General features: G+C 40.0%; 1 protein-coding gene across 1 annotated transcript in view; it reads right to left on the bottom strand.

Moving 5' to 3' along the window:
• The window catches only part of DROSHA (drosha ribonuclease III), a 107,180-nt gene that overhangs the window by 64,937 nt on the left and 19,202 nt on the right, over positions 1 to 23,041 (bottom strand). The window contains exons 8-14 of the mRNA XM_090049953.1: positions 21,368 to 21,448; positions 18,854 to 18,940; positions 18,671 to 18,757; positions 11,920 to 11,991; positions 9,753 to 9,834; positions 8,900 to 8,974; positions 2,692 to 2,861 (exon numbers count right to left, since the gene is read on the bottom strand). Of these exons, the coding sequence (XP_089906079.1) occupies positions 2,692 to 2,861; positions 8,900 to 8,974; positions 9,753 to 9,834; positions 11,920 to 11,991; positions 18,671 to 18,757; positions 18,854 to 18,940; positions 21,368 to 21,448 (654 nt within the window). The remainder of the gene's footprint in view (positions 1 to 2,691; positions 2,862 to 8,899; positions 8,975 to 9,752; positions 9,835 to 11,919; positions 11,992 to 18,670; positions 18,758 to 18,853; positions 18,941 to 21,367; positions 21,449 to 23,041) is intronic.

Raw genomic sequence — 23,041 nt, forward strand, 5'->3', positions numbered from 1 at the left:
AATTTGTGTGGCTAGCAAAAGTGTTTTCTTTTTCTGCATAGCGTACTTACTACTTACATATTTTCCTATATAATAAAAAATATGGGAAAATCTGATTTGTTCTCAGGAGGAATCTTATTTCACAAATGATACTGTAAAAAGAACAAAATCAAATTTAGTATTTACTTGGTCATATAAAGTTGACTAAATTGAATGTAAGACGTGTCATTTTCTAAAGCAGCTTCAGATTATCTCCACAATAGAGTTGTTTCATCTCATAACAGGTGGTAGAAATGCACAGAAGACACTTTCATGCTCTGCTTCTCACTTATTTTTACACGCAGTAGAGCATGCTGTAATCATTTTAAAAAGATCCACAGACTAAGAAAAACTCATCACATTTTTCTTAAGTGAAAGAAAGCATATTAAGGATCTTTTCCCTTCATGGTATTATAGCATGATAACATTTCAAAGCGTAGCAAATAAATCATCTTTATATTTATATATAGCTATACATACGCACATTCTTCCCATCAATTTTCCTTACAGAATTCTACGAGTTGATGGTTAAGTACTCCAAAGGTAGGAAAAACCAAAGTTAATGCAATGCATGCAAATCTTGCTCCTTTGTGCATATGTTTTAATTACAAGATCACCTCCTATTTATAAAATGATGGACTGTACCAACCTACATTTTTTCTACAGGATTTCATACATGAAAGAGCAAATTTTTAGCTGATGGATGTCAGCCTAGCTCCGCTGAAGTCAATTTATACCGACTGAGAAGAGGCTTATATTAAATTTTCATACTATACTCTACTTCGATGTGGTAAAGTCCATACAAATTACTAGAGTCTTAACTGCCACACTGTGCTTCTCCCTCCTACTATAAAATCCTGTTTTCAATTGGTTATAACTTTGCCAGGTATTAAACATCTGAACTGAACCTTCACATGCCAGGACTCTGCCATAAACTGAACTTTTTGGAAAACATCAACAGCAGCAGTTCACTTAAAATATAATTAAGGAAAAGCACATCTTTTCAGCTGCCCAAGTTAGAAAAAAAAAAAAAAAAACATTTTAGTAAGAGACTTTGATATCTTCATTCTTTGAAACAGGGACTTGAATTTCAGGATGCTACCTTGGCCGTATCAGTGATATGGCTTTTCCAAGAGCACAGAATGGACAGTTCTGTGGAAATGATACATTGCTGGTTAGGAAGCAAAGGAGGCTGCTGTCTGTAAGACACCTGGCTCATTTGCTGTGTGAGCTGGAAGGGAAGTAGTAAGTGAAAAGGGGGAGATGCAGAAACAGAAAAGATGGTCTTGAGATTAAGGAATTTGGATGCCAGCCTAGAGTATTGGTGATATCTTTTATTAAACCAACCGAGTAGCTGGAAAACAGTTCTTGGTAGGCTTTCGGGTACAGTTACCCTTCTTCGGGACAGGGAGTCTCTGCTGGTCTAAGACTGCAAGGAATGAGAGAAGCTAAAAGTGTGGTAGGATGTCAGTGAGAATCCTGATTTCCCCTGCTTTACCTTTTCTTTATACAATTTTACCCATTTCAATTTTCACTGACATTGTCTCACATGTTGAGCTCCTCTCATTCCTGTTTTCCTGATCTCTATTTCCTTTTTCACAGACCGCCTCTTTTCTACCTTGTATTCTATCACTGTAATGTCTCCCGTTAGCCTTTCCCCACCGCCTGCTTTTTCACTCCCCCCTCTCCGCTTTACCTCTCTGCTTTACCTTTTGATTTTCTAATTTCTAACTATTTACATTCTCACTGACATCCTGCCACACTTTCAGCTTCTCTCATTTCTTGGAGTCTCAGAACAGCAGACTCCCTTTTCCTGAAGAAGGGTTACTGCGTCCAAAAGCTTGTCAAGAACTTTTTTCCAACTACCCAGCTGGTCTAATAAAAGATAGCACGTCTACTCAAAGAACCCTCCCAGCCTATGTCCTTAGACAAACACAGCTACAACCATAATTTCTAATCTTTTTTTTCCCGCACCACTGAGATGTTGGCTGATGCTGGGCAAGTCAAGCAACCAGAGTTTTCAGATACCCAGTAACTCCGTGCTCATTTTCTAGGTGCAGAATTCAGATATGTAGGGAAGTATTTGCAGAGGGAATGCTGTTGACTGGAGCAATCGTGCAATACAGACAGTGCCATAAAATATTGAATGCTCCAAAAATTCCAGGCCCAGGTATTTCAAGTTATGCACGCAAAATTAGTGTGTATTTTTGCTAACATATTTAATAGAAGTAATGGATACTTTTAATCTTTCTTCACTTCAACACCCAATGTATAAAATGGGGAAAACCTAACTAATGTTACTGGGATGCCTGTCAACATTAGTCAGAGTTCAAGTATTATAGTGAAAGCCTTCTAAAAACCAGAGTCATTTCAATGTATATTTTGATAGTTCAGCTCAAAGCAAATATCCTAGCAATCAAGGCAACACAATATGAATTTTTCCACAGTCTTGGATCAAGTCAGACTTCTGTATGCTTATTACATTCTGCCTCTCCAATTCTATTCAATTCAGCATACTTTTAATGCAGTTGCTCCAACCGCTCTGAGACTGGAACGGGCGCGTTGCTTTTACTGGCTTCCTTCTCCCTTTCTAATGTGACCTACACAGAACTTACTCAGACAAGATCAGGGTGCATACATGGCTTGTTTATAAATAAAAAATGTTCACAGTACCATGCCAGGGCTGGTAACTATCATCCCTTTGCATTCCTCTGCATACTTCTGCCATTCAAGTTCTTCCCACTGAAGCATATTGGCAATCTCCTCTTCAGGGACCAAAGCTTTGTTGCAGCGTAACAAATAAAGTAGAATCTGATGCATTGACAGCACTTCTTTGCCTCCATCTTGACAACAGAAATTAAAAAGTGCATTAAAATATTCCAAAACATTCTTAAAGGAAAATAATACATCAAGAATAAAAGTACTAGAATGGGCAAAATAAAGTGTGAACTACTCCAAGAACTGACTAGTAGGAAACATTTATTCACGAATTGTACGCAGGCATAAATGCTTAAATTTGCTAAACTAGGAACAATAATATTAGTGATAGAAAGAATAATGGTTTCATCTCACTGAAAACCTAAAGCTTCCTATTTGGCCAAATGGCTTTAAAACCAGCATGTAGAACCATAAGTTATATGGTCCAAATCCATTTTCCATTTTATCATGTCTTTTACAACAATAGTTAAAAAGCCTTTAGACACTATGTGGCTTTCTTGAGGAACAGTGAAGAATTTTATGTGACATTTATGGATGTATTCAATAAGTTATTCCCACATTATGAGCTAATGCGTAGTGCTTATGTGTTACGTGTGCAGTAACAAAGACTAAAGAGTAGCCTGAACTTATGCTGTCACTGGATGAACCAAGTGCGTGTGAAAACTGTTAATGATTTCTGAGGCATCAGGAAATGCACTTTACAAAAATGTTGTTTTGTGAGAAGATACAATAATAAAAGCACCTGACTTGGTTTGGGCAGCCAGTTATGGGCACAAAAACTAAAAATGTGAATGTTAATTCATGCTGGTCTGGAGAAGCATCACTCAGATGCCAACTCTCTATGTAGACTTCTGAGTGGAAGAAATATTTGAGTAAAGAACACAATATTTGAGTCTTAATATATCTTAATTTCAGTGCAAAAGATGTCTTAATATTGGTGGAAGTCTTGAATATCTTCTTTAAACAACATGAAGTTGATCTGAAAATATGGAGACATCTTCAGGTGAAAGGGTTCATCACTGCAGAAGCAGAAGCTTTTGATGCATTTCCCTTCAATAAACTGGAGATCTGATCCAGCCACTACCCTACCTCAATATTAGTTAGTCAAATCCTAAACAGGCAAATAGGAACTATTTGGGAAACAATATGGGAAACTTGCTACAGCACAAAGACCGTAACACCATGTCCAGATGAGCAGGGGTGTGTGGTTTGTGGTGCCACAAACCTCTCTGTGATATCACAAACCGCACCCATGGAATAGTAAAATGTGCCCCACACTGCAAATTTATAGTGTGCGGGCAAAATCTGCTACCGAAATTTCCCAGTAGCAAAAAAACACTGGAAAAAAACCCCTACAGAACACACTACAATGATATGCACCAGAACAAATGGCTTGTTCCTCCAGTGAGAAACTCTGGCTGCTAGCTAGAGCATGTCCCAGGTGCTGCTCCAGTTGCATCCCAGCTGCTCCAGCATACCAGGAGCTGGAAGGAACAGGGCAAGGAAACTTTGCCACAGTAAGATAATTTGTCCCACAACAAAGCGCACATACAGCAATGTTCCCTCTCAGGTGTAGCAACACGTGAATGTGCTGCTTCGGTCCGTGAGTGCACCACTGTGGTCCGTGAGCACGTCGCTGCAATTCGTTCCCAAATTGGCCCCAGCTCCCCCTTTCGGCACATGCCAGAGGAATGCCTGCATTCAGGAGCATAAGACTAGAAGGGACCTGCTGGGAATTCCCAGGCAGGACCCCTAAACATGCTGGCAGAAAACTGTGCAAAGGGGTCCACAACATCCACTCCAGCCCCTTTCACACACTGTAGGTCCAGGGCAGCCCCTGCCCCAAAACTCCACTGTGGCCACAGGATGGGAGTGGGGCATACAACAGGAGCACTGAGACCTTTGCCATGGCAGTGGCAGGGCAAGATGTATTCAAACAGACCTAGACAGCTGACCATGCCCCATGCTAGAGGCAGGCAAAACCCCTACAGTCCTTGCAGCTGGGAGGTCTCTGGGGGCACTAGCACTGCCTCTTGCAACCCGTCTCCCACCTCTGGCTGTAGCCAATATCCAGGGCTTAAAGCTGAGAGGGGCAAGCTCTTCCTTGCTCCTTCAGGTGATCAGCAGAAGTCCTGAAGCCTGGGGCTATGACCCACCAATCTCCTCTCACAAGGCAGGTTCTCCGTGCCTCCAACCACCATAGAACGGGGAGGCACGTGGTGTCGGGGCTCAGGGCAAAGCTCGCCCAAAGGGGCTGGGGAACGGAGCAGTTCCCTGGACCTGGCGGAGCCTGCGTGGTGCCTGGCTCTGCCCCAGCCCCCGTTCCTGCCCCACTTCACCTTGGGGAGGAGCCCCTGCCTGCCCCGTGCTGCTCTCCTTCCCCACAGGGATGCCAGCGCAGTGGGGACTAAGGAGTGGAGCAGAGCGGAGGAGTGGAGCGGAGTGGCCCCCGTGCAGCCAAGCAGTAACTTACCACTGGTAAGTGTCCCGTGCCGGCCCTGGTGCGTCTGCCGCACTCCGCGCCCAAAGTTTATAGGAAGCCACAGCCCAGCTCCTCTCTGGGCAGGTGTACGGCATTAAAAAGTTACTGTGTGGCAAGTTTTTTTTACTGTGCGCAGCTTAGAGGGAACCTTGACATGCAGGTACACGTGTTAAGGCACAAAGTAGTGGCACAAAGTTGTGCTGCTACTATTTGTGCCGCTGCGAGCACACGCCCCTGCTCATCTGGATGTGGCCTAATAGTCTACCCTAATACCGTAATAGTTTAGAATGTGCCACTTGGTCCTTTCAGGATGCTAACCAATTCAGAGAGGTAAAATGAGACTCCACTTCTGTCTACTTCACACTAACCCAGATAACTACCTCTCAGTATGCTGAAAAGCAAGCATAAAAATAAAATCTCATTAAATCACCATTTGGGGGCAAGGAAATTTAAACTGATTTCCACCTAAAATATATTGATTGATTCTCTTCTACCAGTCTGGATTTGACCTGTGCACCAAAGACAAGACCTAGATCACAGAAGGTCAGCAACAGGACTTATTCTCACAAACTTCTAGAAGTCTCTTTAGTAAAATGAGATTCTATAATAGATTCATACCCAATTTTTGTTGTGGTTAATTGTTTTTAATAAATAAAAGCAGTAAATACACATCTGAACTGATCACCTGAAACACAAACAGCTTCTAAATTTGAACAGTACTCCCATATAAAGGACCCAGGTTACTAGATTCAGATAGCTTTCATTATCAATAACGAATACTCATTTGACAAGGACTGGCCAATATCTACCAGCAACTGTGGTATGTGCATCAACTTACTCACATTCCATAAATAAAATACGAAGTTTACAAAAGGAGGAACCAGTTTATCTAAGATGATTGCACTGAATAGCATTATTGAACTCTGGTCTCCTGCAGCCTTTTCTACTCTTCATAAGCAACTGATGTTTGCGGGCAATACCATTTTCCTCAAAAAACCCCAAACAAACCTTTCTATTTTGTAACAGATTCTTCTTGTCTATTCCATAAATAAATAAATAAATGCAGTTATAAGAGACTACTGCTCCATAGCCCTCATGTCAATGACACTCAGTAAATCCTGTTTGATTAGCTCAAAGTTCAGAGCCGTTGTGCCTGTCACCCCCACTAATCTAGGGACAGCTAGAAATGGTATCTCTTTACTCTGTGTGAAAGAAATATGACAAGAAAGGAAAAAACCCAACAAGTCATTCCCATCTCTAAGGAGGCAGTCACCGGACACGTGGGGATCTATTGCATCAATATATCTTAAAAGAACAAGTAGTATAGATAAATAGCCTGCTGCAAATATACCAGAGGGCAATAGATTCCCACTCTGTAGAGATTAATAAGCTCCAAGGATGTCTCCTTGGAGAAAGAATAATAATGTAACTTAAACTTGCTAAAAATAAGTATCTCCCAGAGAGATTCTAAACTGTCAGCACACTGACAAAGAATTGTGTATGTGGAGCAGTACCGAGGAAAAGCATCTATTTTATAATAGCTCAGACAGACACTGAGATCTGCAAAAACAGAAACGGATAAGACGTTTCACACTACGCATTCAGAGTACTAGATTCTAGTGCATTCAAGAAGATTTATTCCAGCACAAATGAACCAGGCTACCAATAAAGAATGAGTTAACTTCTAAACTAGAAAACAAACAGACTAATAAAAAAAGGTTATATACTCTGGGTAGGTCAAACATTTCCATTTGGTGATGAGATCAAGCAGTTGGCCACAGATAAAACTACATGAACAGACTGAACTAATGTTTGCTAGCTAACACCAGAGATTTGCTTCTGACTGAATACCCTTCTAGGATGTAGGACTGCTGAGAAACAGCAGTGATAAGCTCCTTTAATACCCTGTCTACAGTGAGAAGTCAATTCAGATATGAACCTGGTTTAGCTACAAATAGGTTCCAAGTGCAAAGGAGATAGGGACTCAAGACTTAATTTTCTTCAGCACAGAACATTTCAGTCTACATCCAGCCCAAATAGAGATGGGTGCAAGTGATGGTTGTGATAGAACAGCATCTTTGGAGGGAAATCCAGGTGAATTTATACCATTGTCTTCCTCCATGCCACTAGACAGAGCAGTCACTAACCCTTGAGGCTCACTTGCTCTTGGAACCAAACCATTAAAATTAAAACCTTCTGTTAGAAGGGTCAGGTTACATACATGAAGTGTTTCAGAGATTTTCTTCAGCTTCGTAAAGACAGCCTTAATACTGCATGAAGTCAGAAACAGTCTCACAGAATCTATCAAATGCAGAGTTCTCTACTCAGAGAAGCAAACGGGAAGTTTACTTTCTATAATGAAAATAGAATTTGGACTTTGCCCTCCTTCTTCACGCAGGTATTTGTAGTATTTTGATCAGAAAATTAGGTCAACTTTATGTAATACTACATCTTTGACTATGAAGAGTACGTACATCTCTTATTTCATGCATATTTCTCTGCAGACAAATCTGGAATGAGCAGGGGCAGAGTCTTAGCTGGTGAAGTCAATGGAGCCTTGAAAATATACAATAGAGCTATGATATTTTTCCTGTACCCCAACATCACAGATGTGTGAAACTCCTATAATGGCTCTTTCTACAAGATGAGATATAGTTTTTCCTACACTGAATATTTTTCTTGGCTAAGGGTCAAGCTGGTGTCTTTCTCTCGGTACAGCCATCCGTGTTCCCCCTCTCCTGCTCCTGACATCTATCCTTTTGTTTAAAAAAAGAAAATCAAGTCACTCGCTCTTTGGACTGTAAATAAAATTTTCCCTAATGAATTAACAAAGTGCCTCTGTTAAATCCTTAGACCAGGAGTGTCACACATTGGGCCATAGGCCAATTGCGGCCTGGAGAGTCTTGCCATCTGGTCCTCAGTGCTGACCCTGGGTGTGTTTGTATCTGCATAGCACACAACCATGAGCAGGGCCAGTCTGCAGGCCAGACTAGGCCACTGGACCCCCTCCTTTTCCCCTTATGCCAGCATACCCAACCTGCTGTCTGCTCCAGCTGGTCTGGGACCCATGCTGCGTGCGGCATGGAACCTGTAGCGGCTGGAACAGATGCCACGTGTGGTGCAGTCTAGCCAGAGTAGCAGCCATGCTGTATGTAATGGCTGCCCTGGCCAGACAGACCAAGAGTGGCATTCCTTCTGGGATGGGAGCTGCATATGGCACCTGCTTCAGCCTGTCTGGGATCTGTGCTACATAAGGCATGGGTCTTGGACTGATTGGAGCAGGTACCATGTGCATTGCAGTTCCAGAACTGCTGGGGTACGTGCTTGTGCAGGGCAGCCACTGCATGCAGCATGCCTGACACTCCTGATGAATTGTGCTGCAAGCAGCACCTATTTCAGCTGCTCTGTGATCTATGCTGCATGCTGAGTGGATCCCAGACCACCTGCAGCAGCCACCAGATTAGGTACACTGGGGGAGGGGAAAGGAGAAGGAGATCCAGCCAGCAGACCAGCCTCATGCTGCTCATCCATGCCATAAGGCTGGATGAATTTGATACCCCTACCATAGACTATAACTGGAGCAACAGATTTCAGTCATACGAGAGGTTTTTCCTTTTCTGAAGAAAAAGGTCTAAGGGTGTTAACGCTCCCTTTCCCTAAAATTGCATTTTATAAACATACCTGGCAGAAATCTCACAAAACGTGGCATGAAGTGAAATCTTGGACAGCAAGAGGAATCATTTTCAAGTGAAGGACCTTAAATAAAAAAAATCATTGAAAAAAATTAAGACTTTGAACACACGTTGACAAGAACAACAGGTAAAATCCTGGTGTTACTGAATTACATGGAAAGTTTACCACTGAATTCAACATGGCCAAGGATTTTTTGAACTACAAAGTTATCTAAGTATGTAATCGTAAAAATAAAACGCCACTGTGTAATTTTGCATACCACATAGCAAAAATTTCCATGTGATCAACTGTAGTCACAAATCATTTTTTTAAGAGGTCACGAAAAAAAGGATTTGGTGGATCTCTCTCCCCCCTTCCCTCTTTCAATGTTTTTAGTTTTATTCTGAAGCAGTGTTATGGAAAAGAAAGAATTCTGCTTTTATAATGAATGCACTATAGAAGTTTTGTAAAAACACGTTAATAATGAGCTTGCTGGTATCATGATTTGTCTTGTACTTTAAAATAATACTGTTCAACTTTAATCACACTAAGGAAAAAATAAGATGTCCTATGTTATTGTTTCTTCTCCCTTCCCATTGCATTATTTAAAACTTTACAGGAAAAAGAAACCTCAACATACTTGAAAGTACTAGTTTTTCAAAAAAGAGATAAAATAAACTGTACTCTCTTGGTAAATACAAACTGGAAAGTTGTCCCTATTGCTTAAAATTCAAACATTAAATTCTGTTTCTTGATGCCCTTCTTCAGGAAAAGGATGATCTAACAGCAAGCCATAACTAATTGAATTTGTAATTAATATATACAGTATTTCCACATTTACTATTTTGTAAATTATATTTACCTTTAAGATTCCAGTCATAGAGTTCCAAAATATCTTTGAACAGGTACGAGGAAAATAATTCAAGTCCTCTCACACAAAAATTCTGGGGGGAAAAAAATACAATGAAACCAGGATATTGTTATACAAGTATTTCAACACAAATAATGCTGATCTCACAACTGGTCATATTTGTTATATAAGTATTTAAACACAAATAATACTGGTCAATATTATGAGTTTAACTGTCAATATGTTTAACTTTCTCTTAGCACTTGGCTTTAAGAAGTGTACTGATATACCTGTAGTCATCTTAGGCAACAGAGTGGCCTCTTCAGAAAGCACTGTCCATGCATATTGTGGGTTCTTTATTAAATGCCCAAATTCACAGCAGAGGAAGAAATTATGAGTTTAGGACTACAAGATAATTTACTATGCGCCGAAAGCTTTTCACCTGAGTAAGCTAAAGAGATGATATATTTATAAGGAAAACCTCTCTCGTAATTTTCTTACTCCTGCTTGTTCTTGCTAAGAGCCAATAAATCACCATCTGCAATATCACTACCACTCCCACAGCAACAAATCAGCACATCACAAATTGAGGATTATGATCGTAAGAGCAGGCAGGAAAAAGGAATTTGCCTCATCAACTAGGGAAAAAAAAGTACTCCAAATAGCAACTCTTTTCAGTCTGAAAAAAGAAGGGACCGTTACTTAAAATACTAGGCCAGATCAATATAAATTGTACGTATAAGAGGCAGACAATAAATTCTAAACCCAGGAACACAGTCTTTTTGACAGGCTGCATCATTAAATAAGGTTTGGAAGCGCTGCCATAGGCAGAGGCAATCGACCAGACTCCAACAACAACGTCAAGTTCCCCATTTTGCTTGCTCAGTTTATTATTTTGAAGCAAGATGTGGAGGCAACATAGGAGATTCAATAACAAGAAGTTAATCACATTAATCTTGCTTTGGAATTTCAGGCCTTTTGCATATATTTAGATTAAATTTACTGCTGAGTGACAGAAAAGACAGATAATCAGGAAAAATATGTAAATATATGTGACTAAATTAAACATTGATCCTGTCTTTGTAGTTAATATGCAAGCGTGTTTCTACACCTAAGCATGAAATTCCATTTCAGCAATTTATTGCAAAAACTAGCTAAACACTACTTTTAGCAAATAAAAAAAAGCCAAACAAACAAACAAAAGCCCAGGTTATAAACTGAATTTGCTTTGTTTGTATGAACAGGGAATTTATGCGGGCAAAAAACCTACTGTATATACTTGACTATAAGATGACTACCCAATACTTGGAAGCTATATAATGAAAATTTATAAATTAGTTTTAATTTTCCAGGTACTGAATCTAATTTGCACTTGATTATCAGTAATAAAACTATCTTGTGGTAATACCATGTTTGCCCAATATGGGCCACACATGTTATAGTCAGCCCAGTGTTGGCTATGTTTAATCAACTTCATAGTTGGTTTTCATTACCAACAAATTTACCTTGAATTTGTTCCCCTCACAGTGCTACAGCAGGAAAAATAAAGCGGGAGCGTCAGGTAGCCCCTTTTGTCCTCTGCCTCCCCAACTTCTTTCTTCTGCAGCCCCTTCCTCACTACCAGACCCATAGCTGTAGTAATTTGCATGTAGCACCCATAGACTTAGTTCATTCACAGTTAACACAGTTTACCTATTTTGAAATTGCTGCAAGTATTAGTACAAGTACTCCTTAAACACACTTTTAAGCAGTGCTCTGGCACCTCCTCATATATAGCGCAAACTATGCATGACATTCATCCAAAGACATAAAAGATAGGCCTTATTCTAGGATTTCAAAATCAGCTTCTAGACTTAATGGTGCAATTTGCACATCACCAAGCCCTCTGTACTTCAGTTTCCTCACCTGCAAAATAGGGATAAAATAGGGATATAAACTGAGCTGAGGCATGTTGCCTGATGTACATTTGTAGAAGGCCATATATTTTTTATATTCTTCTTAATGTATGGTGTTTCAGATAGATACCTAGACTTTTATAAACATATATATAAGTTTTCATCAAGCCAGACAGTCAGAATTTAGTCTTGCCTCTGACATAACACACAAGACTAGATTTAATCCTTTATCATATATCAGTAATTCAACCCAACCTGATTTTTTGACTAATTATTCTTCTTACCTCAGGCATCATCTCTTCAATGAAATGAATTGTATAGTCAATGTTAAATCTGATTACTTTACATAGAGGAATCTGGAAGGAAAATGGAACAGACATTCAGTTTGAACAGACATACAGCACTGATTACTTCATTTAAACAGTTCAGCTCCCCTAGTATTTCCACCTGATGAAAAGGGCATTTACTAAAACTATCGCCCCACTAAGCTCATACAAAGGTGGGGGGGAGAGAGAGAGAAAGAGAGAGTGCGAGGAAGCAAGCACATGTACAAAAACAAGCAAGTGAGCAGCCTAAAAGAGACAGAGACAAAATGACTACCAAGACTTCACCTGTCTTAATAACAGGAGTGACAAGAAGGATTACAAGAGATGGTTAAATATCGCCATCTCCTGGAGATGATATTTTGTTTAGCGGAAGCAAAGCTTAATAAAACAATTGATCCATCTTCTCTTGCTTTGAAAATGTAATGTTTGTATGTGAATTTACTGTTGATGATAAAGCATTCCATATTGATCCAGTGACCTAGAGGTCAAGTGTTTTTACCATTCTATTAGCCATACTGGCCTAACCTACCTTTATGTAATGAAAGCAAGATGTAAGGGCTTGAAGTACAGATTTATAGGTTTACATACATTATGTCCAAAAAATACTTTAGAAGGGCACTGTATAGGTGCAAAATATTTCAACCATTTTTTACCATATCTGCTGAGACTGTTCGCTCAATTTATTTTTAAAAAGAACTATTAATTTTTAAACAAATTACCTGATAGCAAAATATTCAAATTCCTGATAGAACACATCCTCTCATGAATAGAATTTGTTCATTTTTAATTCTCTGTGAAAATGTTAAGGGGCTTTCTCCAAAAATTCTGCTGTTGCTTTCATAAATTATCATCATTATATTATGCAATAATGCATAATATCAGTAATGATATCATATAAAATATACAATAATGCAATTGATAATGCATATTTATGTATTATATGTAACATAAATTTATACACATGTGCGCCCGTATGTGCTTCTGCACGCATATAATCTATTACTACCATGGCATTTGCAGAAAGAATAGGAGACATACTCAAAAGCATTTTCAAAACTATGTAGGCCAAACCACTCTAGTGCCTCTCCAACTTCTTGCTGCTTTTTCAGTTTCCATTCTGCTGCTGCTACTACTGGAAAGCATATTTTCTAGAGTGACCACGGTAAAGTATATGCTAGTGCCACACAGCAGACATGAGAAAATGTTGTATATTGGCCCATGAAAAATGAAATGGAATTAAACACCCACGAAGCTGAGGAAGATGTTGCTAAATGTAAAAACAAACACACTGAAAAATCTTTTTCTCTCTAATTTCTGTGCATCAGTTACAGTTGTCTTCAGTATAAGGGACTTCTATATATTTTTGTGTAGAACTACTACCTTCAAAATGCCACCTAGTTTTATTTTCCTATTTTAAAAATAAAAATATAATCTCTCAGTAATCATAATTTTGTCCCAAACAAACTGCATTCATATACAGTACAAAATAGGGTATAGGTTGGGAAAGAATTGTGATCTTGTGCTTCCTAAGGGTTTCTAGATCACCAGTCTGAGTAAGGGTGTAGATATCCATATGTTTGGAGTCCTTTCCAAAGGGGAATGTTTCAAAACTCGTTATGTTCTAACTGCTGTGTGTGAACAAGCTAAGAATTATTTAGACAACAAAATGTTCCAACTGTTGAGTCCACACATTTACATAATCTCCCAGGTTTGTTCTCCTGGTAGAGAAACTTACAAGAACCATATGTACAGACATTTGAATGCTAAGACCATGAAGAGTTGACAGTTTGCAGTGCTGACACTGAAGCCGACCCAGTGGAAGGGGGGTAGTTGTACACATCTTGGCATACTCCACAGGCTTCCTTAGTTTGCCTGGTGACAGATGGTAGCAGCCCTGATTACCTGACCCAAACTGCCTACTGTCAGCTGTGTTTCCCTGAAGCACACTGTGAGGACTGTGAAGCAGGACATGTTCTGCTTCCTGCTGGAGCAGCAGAGTCTAGCAAGTCACACACCGTCTCCCTGGTGTGGAGGGGGAATGATGGATGACAATGTTGTTTTCTGAGAGAGGCCATGATATGTACAGACATTTGTTCTTCCAGAAGAGACTCTTCTGGGAGTTATTTAACCCTGGCTGTTCCCAGGTTAGTTTTCTTCAGGAACAGCTATTTCAGGCAATCAATTCATGAACAAAAGCAATTAAGCATTTCGATCCAGCAATGAGATTCAGGCAGGTTGGAAGGGAGATGCATGCAGGTTGGAAGCCTACACCTTTACAGACCTGCACTAAATTTAATAAACTCAACTCAGGCATGACAACCTGCCTTCCTACACCTCCCCCTGTAGCCCTCAAGGGCTTATTCTTTCATAAGTAACCATACAAGACCCACTAATATTAATCCATACATGATTTCTGCCATATGTAGTCATTTCTAGTAGGGTTCCAGATGCCACTATCTTAGTGATTTCACTAATCTACTCTTGGCTCTTTTAAAACAAAACTCAGAAAAAAAACAAGAGCTAAATAAGGATAATTGATTTAAAACTAAGAAAATAACCAATCCTATTTTGGGAGGATACTAGAGTTTAACCATCATGTTTTGTTGATTACAAAGGTACTTGCTAAGTTGTGCTATGCGATAATTTTTGGAAAGAAGGAATATTGAAAAAAAAGCCTTAAAAACGGTGAGCACCTCATTGTTTTCTAACAGAGGTCTAAACATTAATAAGTCAAGTCATTCTGAATCAGCTGCTTAATAACTAGGACCTGTGCCCTTTGTATTCTGAGCAAAATAGAGAAAACAGAAAAGTAGTACTTGAAATAGATGAGCAGCTTCCAAAATAACCATAAACAAGTTCTTCCTGGACAGATGCACTTAAAGTGGAACAGTACTTCTAGCTGAGTAACAGTCAAAGAATAAAACTATTAAAATCTGGGTGGATACTATTACACAAATGACAGATTACTTAGGTAACATATGATCTGACAAATCATTTTACCTAATTTTTGACCAGTTCAGCTAATAAACATCTCTGATAAAGAGCTGCAGATTGTAGGCAAAACCTCCCCAAGCTATGTCAATTTGTGTCATTAAAAGATTTTGTTATGTTATCTCCATTCTTGCATAGCACCATGTGGAAGCTATACTTAGCCATCTGCCTTTTATCGAGCATGTCCTGAAATGCTTCTGAAATGGCAATTCCCACATGCTTGATGTCAAAAGCTTTACAATGAGCATACAAATTCTCCTTGTGAAGGCCCTGCATCTCTGGGAGCAGTTGGGACTAGACGAAAAAAACCCCCAAAACTAAATGGCATTACTTAATGGCTGTATGTCGTAAATAAAAGAGAAGTAATTTTATCAGAATCATTGCATGCTGCTACATATGCATAACTATGCTTATTTTCACTTAGTTAACAAAAACTGTATAGCAGAACTGCTAATTTGGTTCCAATAGTTTTATTCCCAAACCACAAACCAACAAACTCTGCAGTATAAGACAGTGAGAATTTTCTTTGCCATTTCCCACAATTCTGAGTTATACCTCAATTAGAATGGACCAAATTCTAAAAGTAAGGTGGCTCTTTGATCGTTAGTTATATTATCTGTCAAAGTGTCTCTGCACTATCCAAACTGGATGGCTTTGTGCCCAGTCCTCTTTATATGGCTGCCTATAAATATTTAGAGTACCAGAAAAGCAAAAGGTTAGGGAATGTAAGCAATTTATTTTTATTTTTTTAAATGATATCACACAAATTCAAATTATAATGGGAGAAAACCTCTGAAATTTTGTCATTCCGGAAAAAAAAACAAACCAAATGAAAGCACATCAAAGAAAGTCAACAAATATTTTCTTTGTAGCTTCTTTCAATTATAATAGTCAGAGCCTCCAATCCATGCAGTTGTAGAAAAGGCAGCAGATTAGGGATGGGCAATTATTTGCACTGGAGGACCACTTAAGGAGTTTTGGTGAGCTATTACAGGCCAGAGGGAGGGAAGGAGGGAATCAATCAATACTATCTGGCCCCAGGCCCATCTGCCCTCTATCCACTGCTGGGGGAACTGAACAGAGCAGGCTGGAGAGGTCTGCATGGAGACTGGCCCAGGAACCCACAGGCAGGGCACGCTTAGTCAGTAGGATGAGATGGAGCCATGAGCAGGCAGATGGGTAGGGCTGGGATTGCAGGTCAGTGACAGCACAAGGTTAGGGCCCAGGACAGTGCTGCTATCTGCTCCCTGAACATCCCTGTGATAGGTGCCAGTTCCGCAGGGAGGGATGCGCAGGGAGCGGATTACAGCTCTGCCCCAGACCCCGCACTGTCACCACCCCACGATCTTGCCCGTCTGCTCATGCTACTATTGGATGCCACTCCCCACCCAGCTGCAGCCCCATCCTATCTGCCTGGCCAAATACACCCTGCCCACAGGGTTCCCAGGGCAGACTTCATGGAGACCTTGCCCATCTACCCTGTGGGTGCAGGGCAGTGCCTGGGCAACAGGTCTGGGTTCAGCGGTGACAGCAGTGACACTGGCAGTGGCAACCAAGCAGAATGAGCTGCCGCTGCAGGGGCTGAGTGGAAGCTGAGGCTCGTCACTGCGTTGCCCCTGCCCTGCTGTGCACGGAGGGGCAGTGGGATCAGCTGCTTGTACCACATGTACTGCGCCTGGGCTGGGTGGGGCTAAGAGACCTTTCAGGGACCAGAAAGACCTCCTTGGCAGGCTAGATCCAGCTTGCAGGCTATATTTTGACCACTCCTGAAGTACATGTTATCTGAAACTATAGCATAAGTTATAAGTATCTTTTGAACTTAGGTTTGTTGCACCCATCGGGCCTCGATCATACCGTCCCTCGCCGCCCAGCCCTGGGATTTGATGATAACCTTCCGCTCCATCCCTCAAAGGTATGGGGCCATGGTTTCCTACCTCGGGCAGTCTTCTCCCCTCCTAATCCCGCCAGCCACGACTTTGATGATATCTCAGTAGTGGAGGGGTCTGACCATCTGATACCGGTTACCCCAGGTCAAGGTGTGATCTTCTTCGCGAGGCTCCAACCTCCCCTGTACCTCACCCTATACCCAGCCTTGACAGCGTGCTTCAGTTGTTGTCAGCGACCAACCCTCTCTATATGTGGGGTCTTCCTGGTTCCTGCTGGAGTCAGGATGAGGGTTAAATAAACCTAGGCCCCCTAACTATTGAGCCCTTAGTAGCCCTGTCTCACTTTTACTCCGGTGTCCAGGGTAAACAAAATAACAACACAATGAAAAGAGACTGGCACGACAATTGTGTGCCCCTTCTTAACACTGCCTTGATCACTACCCTGGAGCACCTAGTAGTGGCATGCGCCCCTTCACCAACTACCCCCCCCAGTGCTACCTCCCTTAGCCCGTGATGTATCTTCACGCGTGTCCGCCCTCCATGTCCCTCAGCAAAGGAACCTTCACTCAATGGGCTCCTACGTGGGTCCTCTGTCTCGGACGTGAGGGTCTTAACTGGCCCCTCGATTGGCTACCTCTTTTCCCGCTGATCCGCCGGCCTCGGTCTCCATTGATGAGGTCCCTCCTGTAGGCTCTCTTCGTGGCCCAAGGGTTATATATAGCTGGGATACCTGGGTCCTTCTCAGTCCAGCGGCAGCGTCTCTACATGGGAGCAGCTCCGGACCATTTTCTGACCTGCGAGTAGCGTTCCCTGGTTCCCCGACCTCCTCGGTTGGTCCAGGGGTTCCTCTTTCGGTGCTCTCTCACCATCTCTCCCCTCCTGCTGCCTTGTTGTCTCCCCTTCTTATGCTTCCGGCCCGGCTCTCCTCCCCCTTTTCCCCAGCTGCTTTCACTTTAAAAAAACCATGGCTAACGAGCCGTGCGGATCCCGCTGCCGCTTCCTGCTCCGCCGTGGTTCCTACAGCCGGTAAGATGTTTTTGTTCATTCCCCCCTTTCTTCTCCTTCTCCCTGGGGTGTATTGTCCCCCAGGGACCCCCTTTAGCTCTTCAGGGTTCATATCTTCCCCTTGTCCCGGGACATTTGTAAACATGCAGTTTTTTTTATAAACATGCAGGGGCTTTCATTCAGATGAGGTTAAGTACTTTGATTTTGAGAAACAAAAGGATAAAAGGACACCCATTTTTGAACCAGGATTCTAAACCAAGGCTGCAAACCAATGGAATCTAAATACTTAAAGCAAAAAACTATATACAAGTTTATTAATAATTTAATGGACAAACAAATTGGCATTAAAAACTTGAAGAATTTATTAAAACCTCCTTCTAGGGACAGCACATCTTTTTTATTTTTAAAAAGGTACTAGTAATACTAATACTGCACTAATTCGTTCCCATTTTCTTTTTTCAAAATATTAGTTTTCCTTTCCTAAGAACTTTCTCAACTTAAAAAAACCATCATCCAATTTAAAGCCAATTAACAGTTTTAATGAGTTATAGCATGGTTTATTTCACTTCCAAACCTTGACGCTTGTAAAAATGTTATTCTGTTGCCTATTAAAGCTTCAATCACATTATGAAAGGAATTCTTACACCAATTAGTCAGGACAAAACCTGAGACTCATTAGCACGAATGTCACCCTCCACTGATACACTGAAAATGACAGGAAGCTTCTCAAAGCATGTGCACCAGTGATTTATAGAAGTGTTATTGAAAGGACAGAAATAGCCTGTTTTCTAGACAACCACCATGCATATAAGAATGAGTGTACTTACATTTGTTAGTGGGGCATGTGCAAACATAGAAAATCCTTCAAAAATATATTCATGGTCATCATATTCTATAACAGTTGGTCGATCAGTCTAAAAAAATACATAAGATAAAATTAGCAGCAGTGTTATATACCTCACCTAAAAAACAAAAAAACTCTTGGCTGGAATTCTTCACAAAGTACTTACTAAGAAATTTGTGGGAGGTGACACAGTAATCCGGTAGTGATACAGTCTTCCAGCATTGTTGGTCATAGGACGGCATGGTTTAATAGGCTTATAGAAAAGAAATTAATAGAAGTATTAGGGAGAGTCAAAGATACTTTAGATAAAAAAGAACAAATAAAACATTTCTAATATCCGTGAAATATTTACAAGAAAAAAAAGTCACAGAACTATAATTATATTTTGGGAGACTGGGGTACCAGGACACATTTTTTAGTAAACTTTTATAAGCATCTAAAATGGCTATTTCAATTCTCTGAACTGGGTAACTACAATTTATATATTCTTCATATCACTTTACACTTTTCCTGCACACAATTCACTTATTTAAGCGTCAGGATGGTTTGCTTTTGAATAAGTTCCTTTTTTGTAATTCTGACAAAAAAGTTATAGATATATCTCTTAAAAGTATACATATCTATCTATATATATGAAAGCTAAGTGTAGTATTATATCTATATCAATATAGATAGATAGCTATATTACACTTAGCTTTCATTAAAGGATTTCAGTGCACATTAAAAAGATTTTAAAAAGATGATCACTTAACAGAAAGAAAAAAAAACTTAAGGTTTTTGGAAATTAAAGCGACTAGCCCAAAATCACTGATAAAAACAGAATACCCATCCCAGTTCCAGTCTCCTGCTCTAATTACCAGACCATAATGGCTTCTCATTAAATAAATGTGAATGACTAAGTCTAAATATGGAGAGGCCTTTGAACAGCTTATAGAATCAGTGAAACTAGAGTTGCATTTAATAGAGAGCACTGTATCTCTATTAACATTTTCTCTACACATGATAAAATAATTTTGGAAAGATACGTTTAAGAATTCTCTATTTTTTTCAGTATTGGAATTGCTTCCTCTACTTTCCTAAAATTAAGAATCAAGGGGAATTCTCTGAGGAGGGGTTTATTAATCATATAAGTTTTAGTCCAGAACAACTTTATGTATAATAAAACTTGTCCTAACTATACCAAGGCCTCTTCACTGTCCTCTCAGCAAATTTAATTGAAAGAAATATCTTTGTTGGAGAAAATTTGAAATATATTGGATTCACTGTGAGGGGGTGTCTCTCCCTAAAGTACAGCATTGTGGGGCTTCATAAATGTCCTGAGTTGTAGATTATAATGCTACATGTGCACTGACTGAGGTATAATATTGGCTCACCTGAGCTAGCTGTGAAATAGGAGGCTGCCTGCAAAATGAGGAGAGATGGTATTCCTGAAAATGACTAGTGTCCTCTCATTTTCAAGATTTCTAAAAGCAGTTCTTGGACAGCTGCTTCCCCTATAACATATTTATGTATTAGCCAGAGTAAAAAGCAGAGACCTAGAATGAAAACTGCTAAGCAGCTACGTAGTTTATGTACTTGCCTAATGTGCAGATAATCAGTATCAGTTATAAGGAAGCACCAGGCAACAAACTGGAAGTGGCATTGTGTTATGCCACTGATTGAATTATGTACCTATGCATGTAAGTGCAGTACACTGAGATTTCAAAGTCCAGGATTTTCAAAACAGCACACATACTCTTGAATACTTTTATGAACACAAGGCTGAAATTCAATATTTTCCATGTGTCGAGTATGCAGGTTGTAGCCACATTGGTCTAGAGCAAAAAGCAATCAGGACCTGTGATAAAGGTGATATCTTTTATTAGAACTAGATTTTTCCAAAAAAAAATCCTTAATTGCAAGCTTGTGGCCACAAACACCCTTCTCCAGGCATCACAGAAAAGAGCGGAGAAAAACTTTCACTTCTACCCAGGAGAAGTTTTACAATCTTTTCTTTACAATGCCTGAAGAAGGGTGTTTGTGCTTGAAAGCTTGCAATTAAAGATTTTTTTTCCCCACAAAAATTTAGTTGGTCCAATAAAAGATATCACCTCTACCATGAGCCTTGATTGCTTTATAAACACAAGGCATTTCCTTTAAAAGTCTGATGGAATCTAAATGTACTCTAAAAATGAAGATATGGAAGAGAATATAGAAGTTAAAAAAATTATTACCTCTGCAGTTGAAAACAACAATTTCTTTTAGCAGGAGTTGTCCTATGCATATGAAATCAACATTTTGAGGTACATCTCAGTACATTTTTCTTGTCACAAAATTATCAAATGTCATCTAGTAGTTTCCAGTGACAGCTTCCATGCTGAACCAAAGCAGCAAGTGTCAAGATGTGCAATCATGAAGAAAGTTAGTGCCAGTGGCTCTGTAATCATTCTTTCTTCTATTAATATAGACTCTTTAGAGAGTTGAAGACTGTACAAGGTCAGCAAATACCCTCCCCAGTTTTGTACAAGTTTTCAGAGGCAGCACATCCAGTACATAAAACTATGCAACCAATAAGAAATCTGATTTCATATTACTCTATGGTTTATTCTGAAACAATAATTTCCACCACAAAACAGCACAGAACAGGTACCTGACTCCTGTAGCAATTTAGTATTTCTAAATGCAATATTAAACCAGTTACCTCTTCACCAGGATAAATGCCGTGTCTTATTCCTGTTCGTCGGGCTTTTGCACTACACTTACATAGTGGTCCATCATTCATCTGTCAAAAACAAAATAGAATTCTATTTTTATTGAAAAAAGGTAAGCGATGTTGTCTGGAAAAGCATATTGGTTTTAATGTCATGAGTGCTGACGCTCCTAAAAGCCTGTCATGCTTAGGAGATTAAGTGGACATTCTGAAACCAATAAAGCTGCAAACTGTCTATGTAGACTGATATAAGAAAACTGCACAGCAGCATTAAAATTTCACAGCAATTGTGTGAAGCAAAAGATGGGACAACAATGTCAGTAAAATGGCACCCTTTTACTATCACGCCAATCTTTTTTTATTTCTTTTGTTAGAATGACTTGCCATCCACCTACAGCTAACAGAGCTCAAAAAGCTGCACTTTACACACAGAAGTAGTTCATTTACTGGCTGAAAACTTGTGCCTGATGAAAGCGAATATGAGTCCAGGATTTCCCCTAATGTATGCAACATGTATATGTAGATACATTTTTAAGGTCTGAGGCTCTTTTTGGCACTTTAGAGAAAAAAGGTGGAATCTTTAAAAAGTAACCTGCAAATGAATAAAAAGGGGAAAAAAAGCCTCTAACTGCTTTAGAATTACATCAGTGAATGCACCAAATAACTACATCAATGGACCAGATATAAAGTTGAAGCTTACCTCTTCCTTTTTACCTCCAGGGCCTGCGAAGTCTGAGCCCACTGCAAACTGTCAGCTTTCAGTTAGTGAAACACTCTAGCATGCTTTCTGGCTGTGACGTCACACTCACCACAGAACCGCGGTAGAGACCAGAGCCAGCCTGGAGAAGTGAATTAAGTTCCTCTCCTGCCCTTTTACAGTTTTCTAAAGTTTTTTTTTTTCATTTTGTTTTTATGATTTATATCCCACAGGGTCTTTAAAAAAAAGCAAAAAAAAAAACTTCAAAAAACTGCAATATTGTACCAAAAAATGACCACGAGATCTACCATACCTGTACAAGCAGTCTGCAGTCCCAACACAGTTCCGTGGTGGGTGGGACATCATCAGTCAATAGAAACAAGGCTAGGGTGTCTCAGTGACTAAAAGCCAACAATGCACATTGGGCATGGACTCCATATGGCCTGAGGGGGAAAAAAAAGCAGTCCAGTTTTAAGGTTCATGTGCGGAATGCTCATCTGACATTTTCCTCGAAGACCATCATAACACATCCATGCAAGGGAAAGTAAGAGGTAGTGCGCGTTCCCTCCCCTTTGGTGCTTAAATGTGCAGATCTGAATGCCAGTATGCTGATCAGTAGTGTTTTGCATTTATACAGTTCTGCACTTTATGCGATCCTTCAGAAACCAAGGTGTTAAGTAAAACATTCTCATTTCAAGTCTAAGGTGAAGGCTCATTTTCCTCACTTGCCTACAAATCTTACATAACAATGGAGGCAGCTAAACAAAACAAAGAAATGAGCATTCAATCGGCTCAAATGCCTCCAGAAAACCAGGTCCCTCCAATGGCACTCAAAACTTGCCAGACACTTTTGAAAAGTCTGACCTTAATTCCTATTGTTGGTTAGCATTTGACTAACATCACTGAGACTGGGGGCCCAGAAATTTAAGTTAGATATAACTTGACATAAAATAGGTAGAAGTAAAAGA

This window comes from Crocodylus siamensis, chromosome 5, assembly GCF_052110815.1.
Source record: "Crocodylus siamensis isolate JL-2025a chromosome 5, ASM5211081v1, whole genome shotgun sequence".
NCBI classification, from domain to species: Eukaryota; Metazoa; Chordata; order Crocodylia; family Crocodylidae; genus Crocodylus; species Crocodylus siamensis.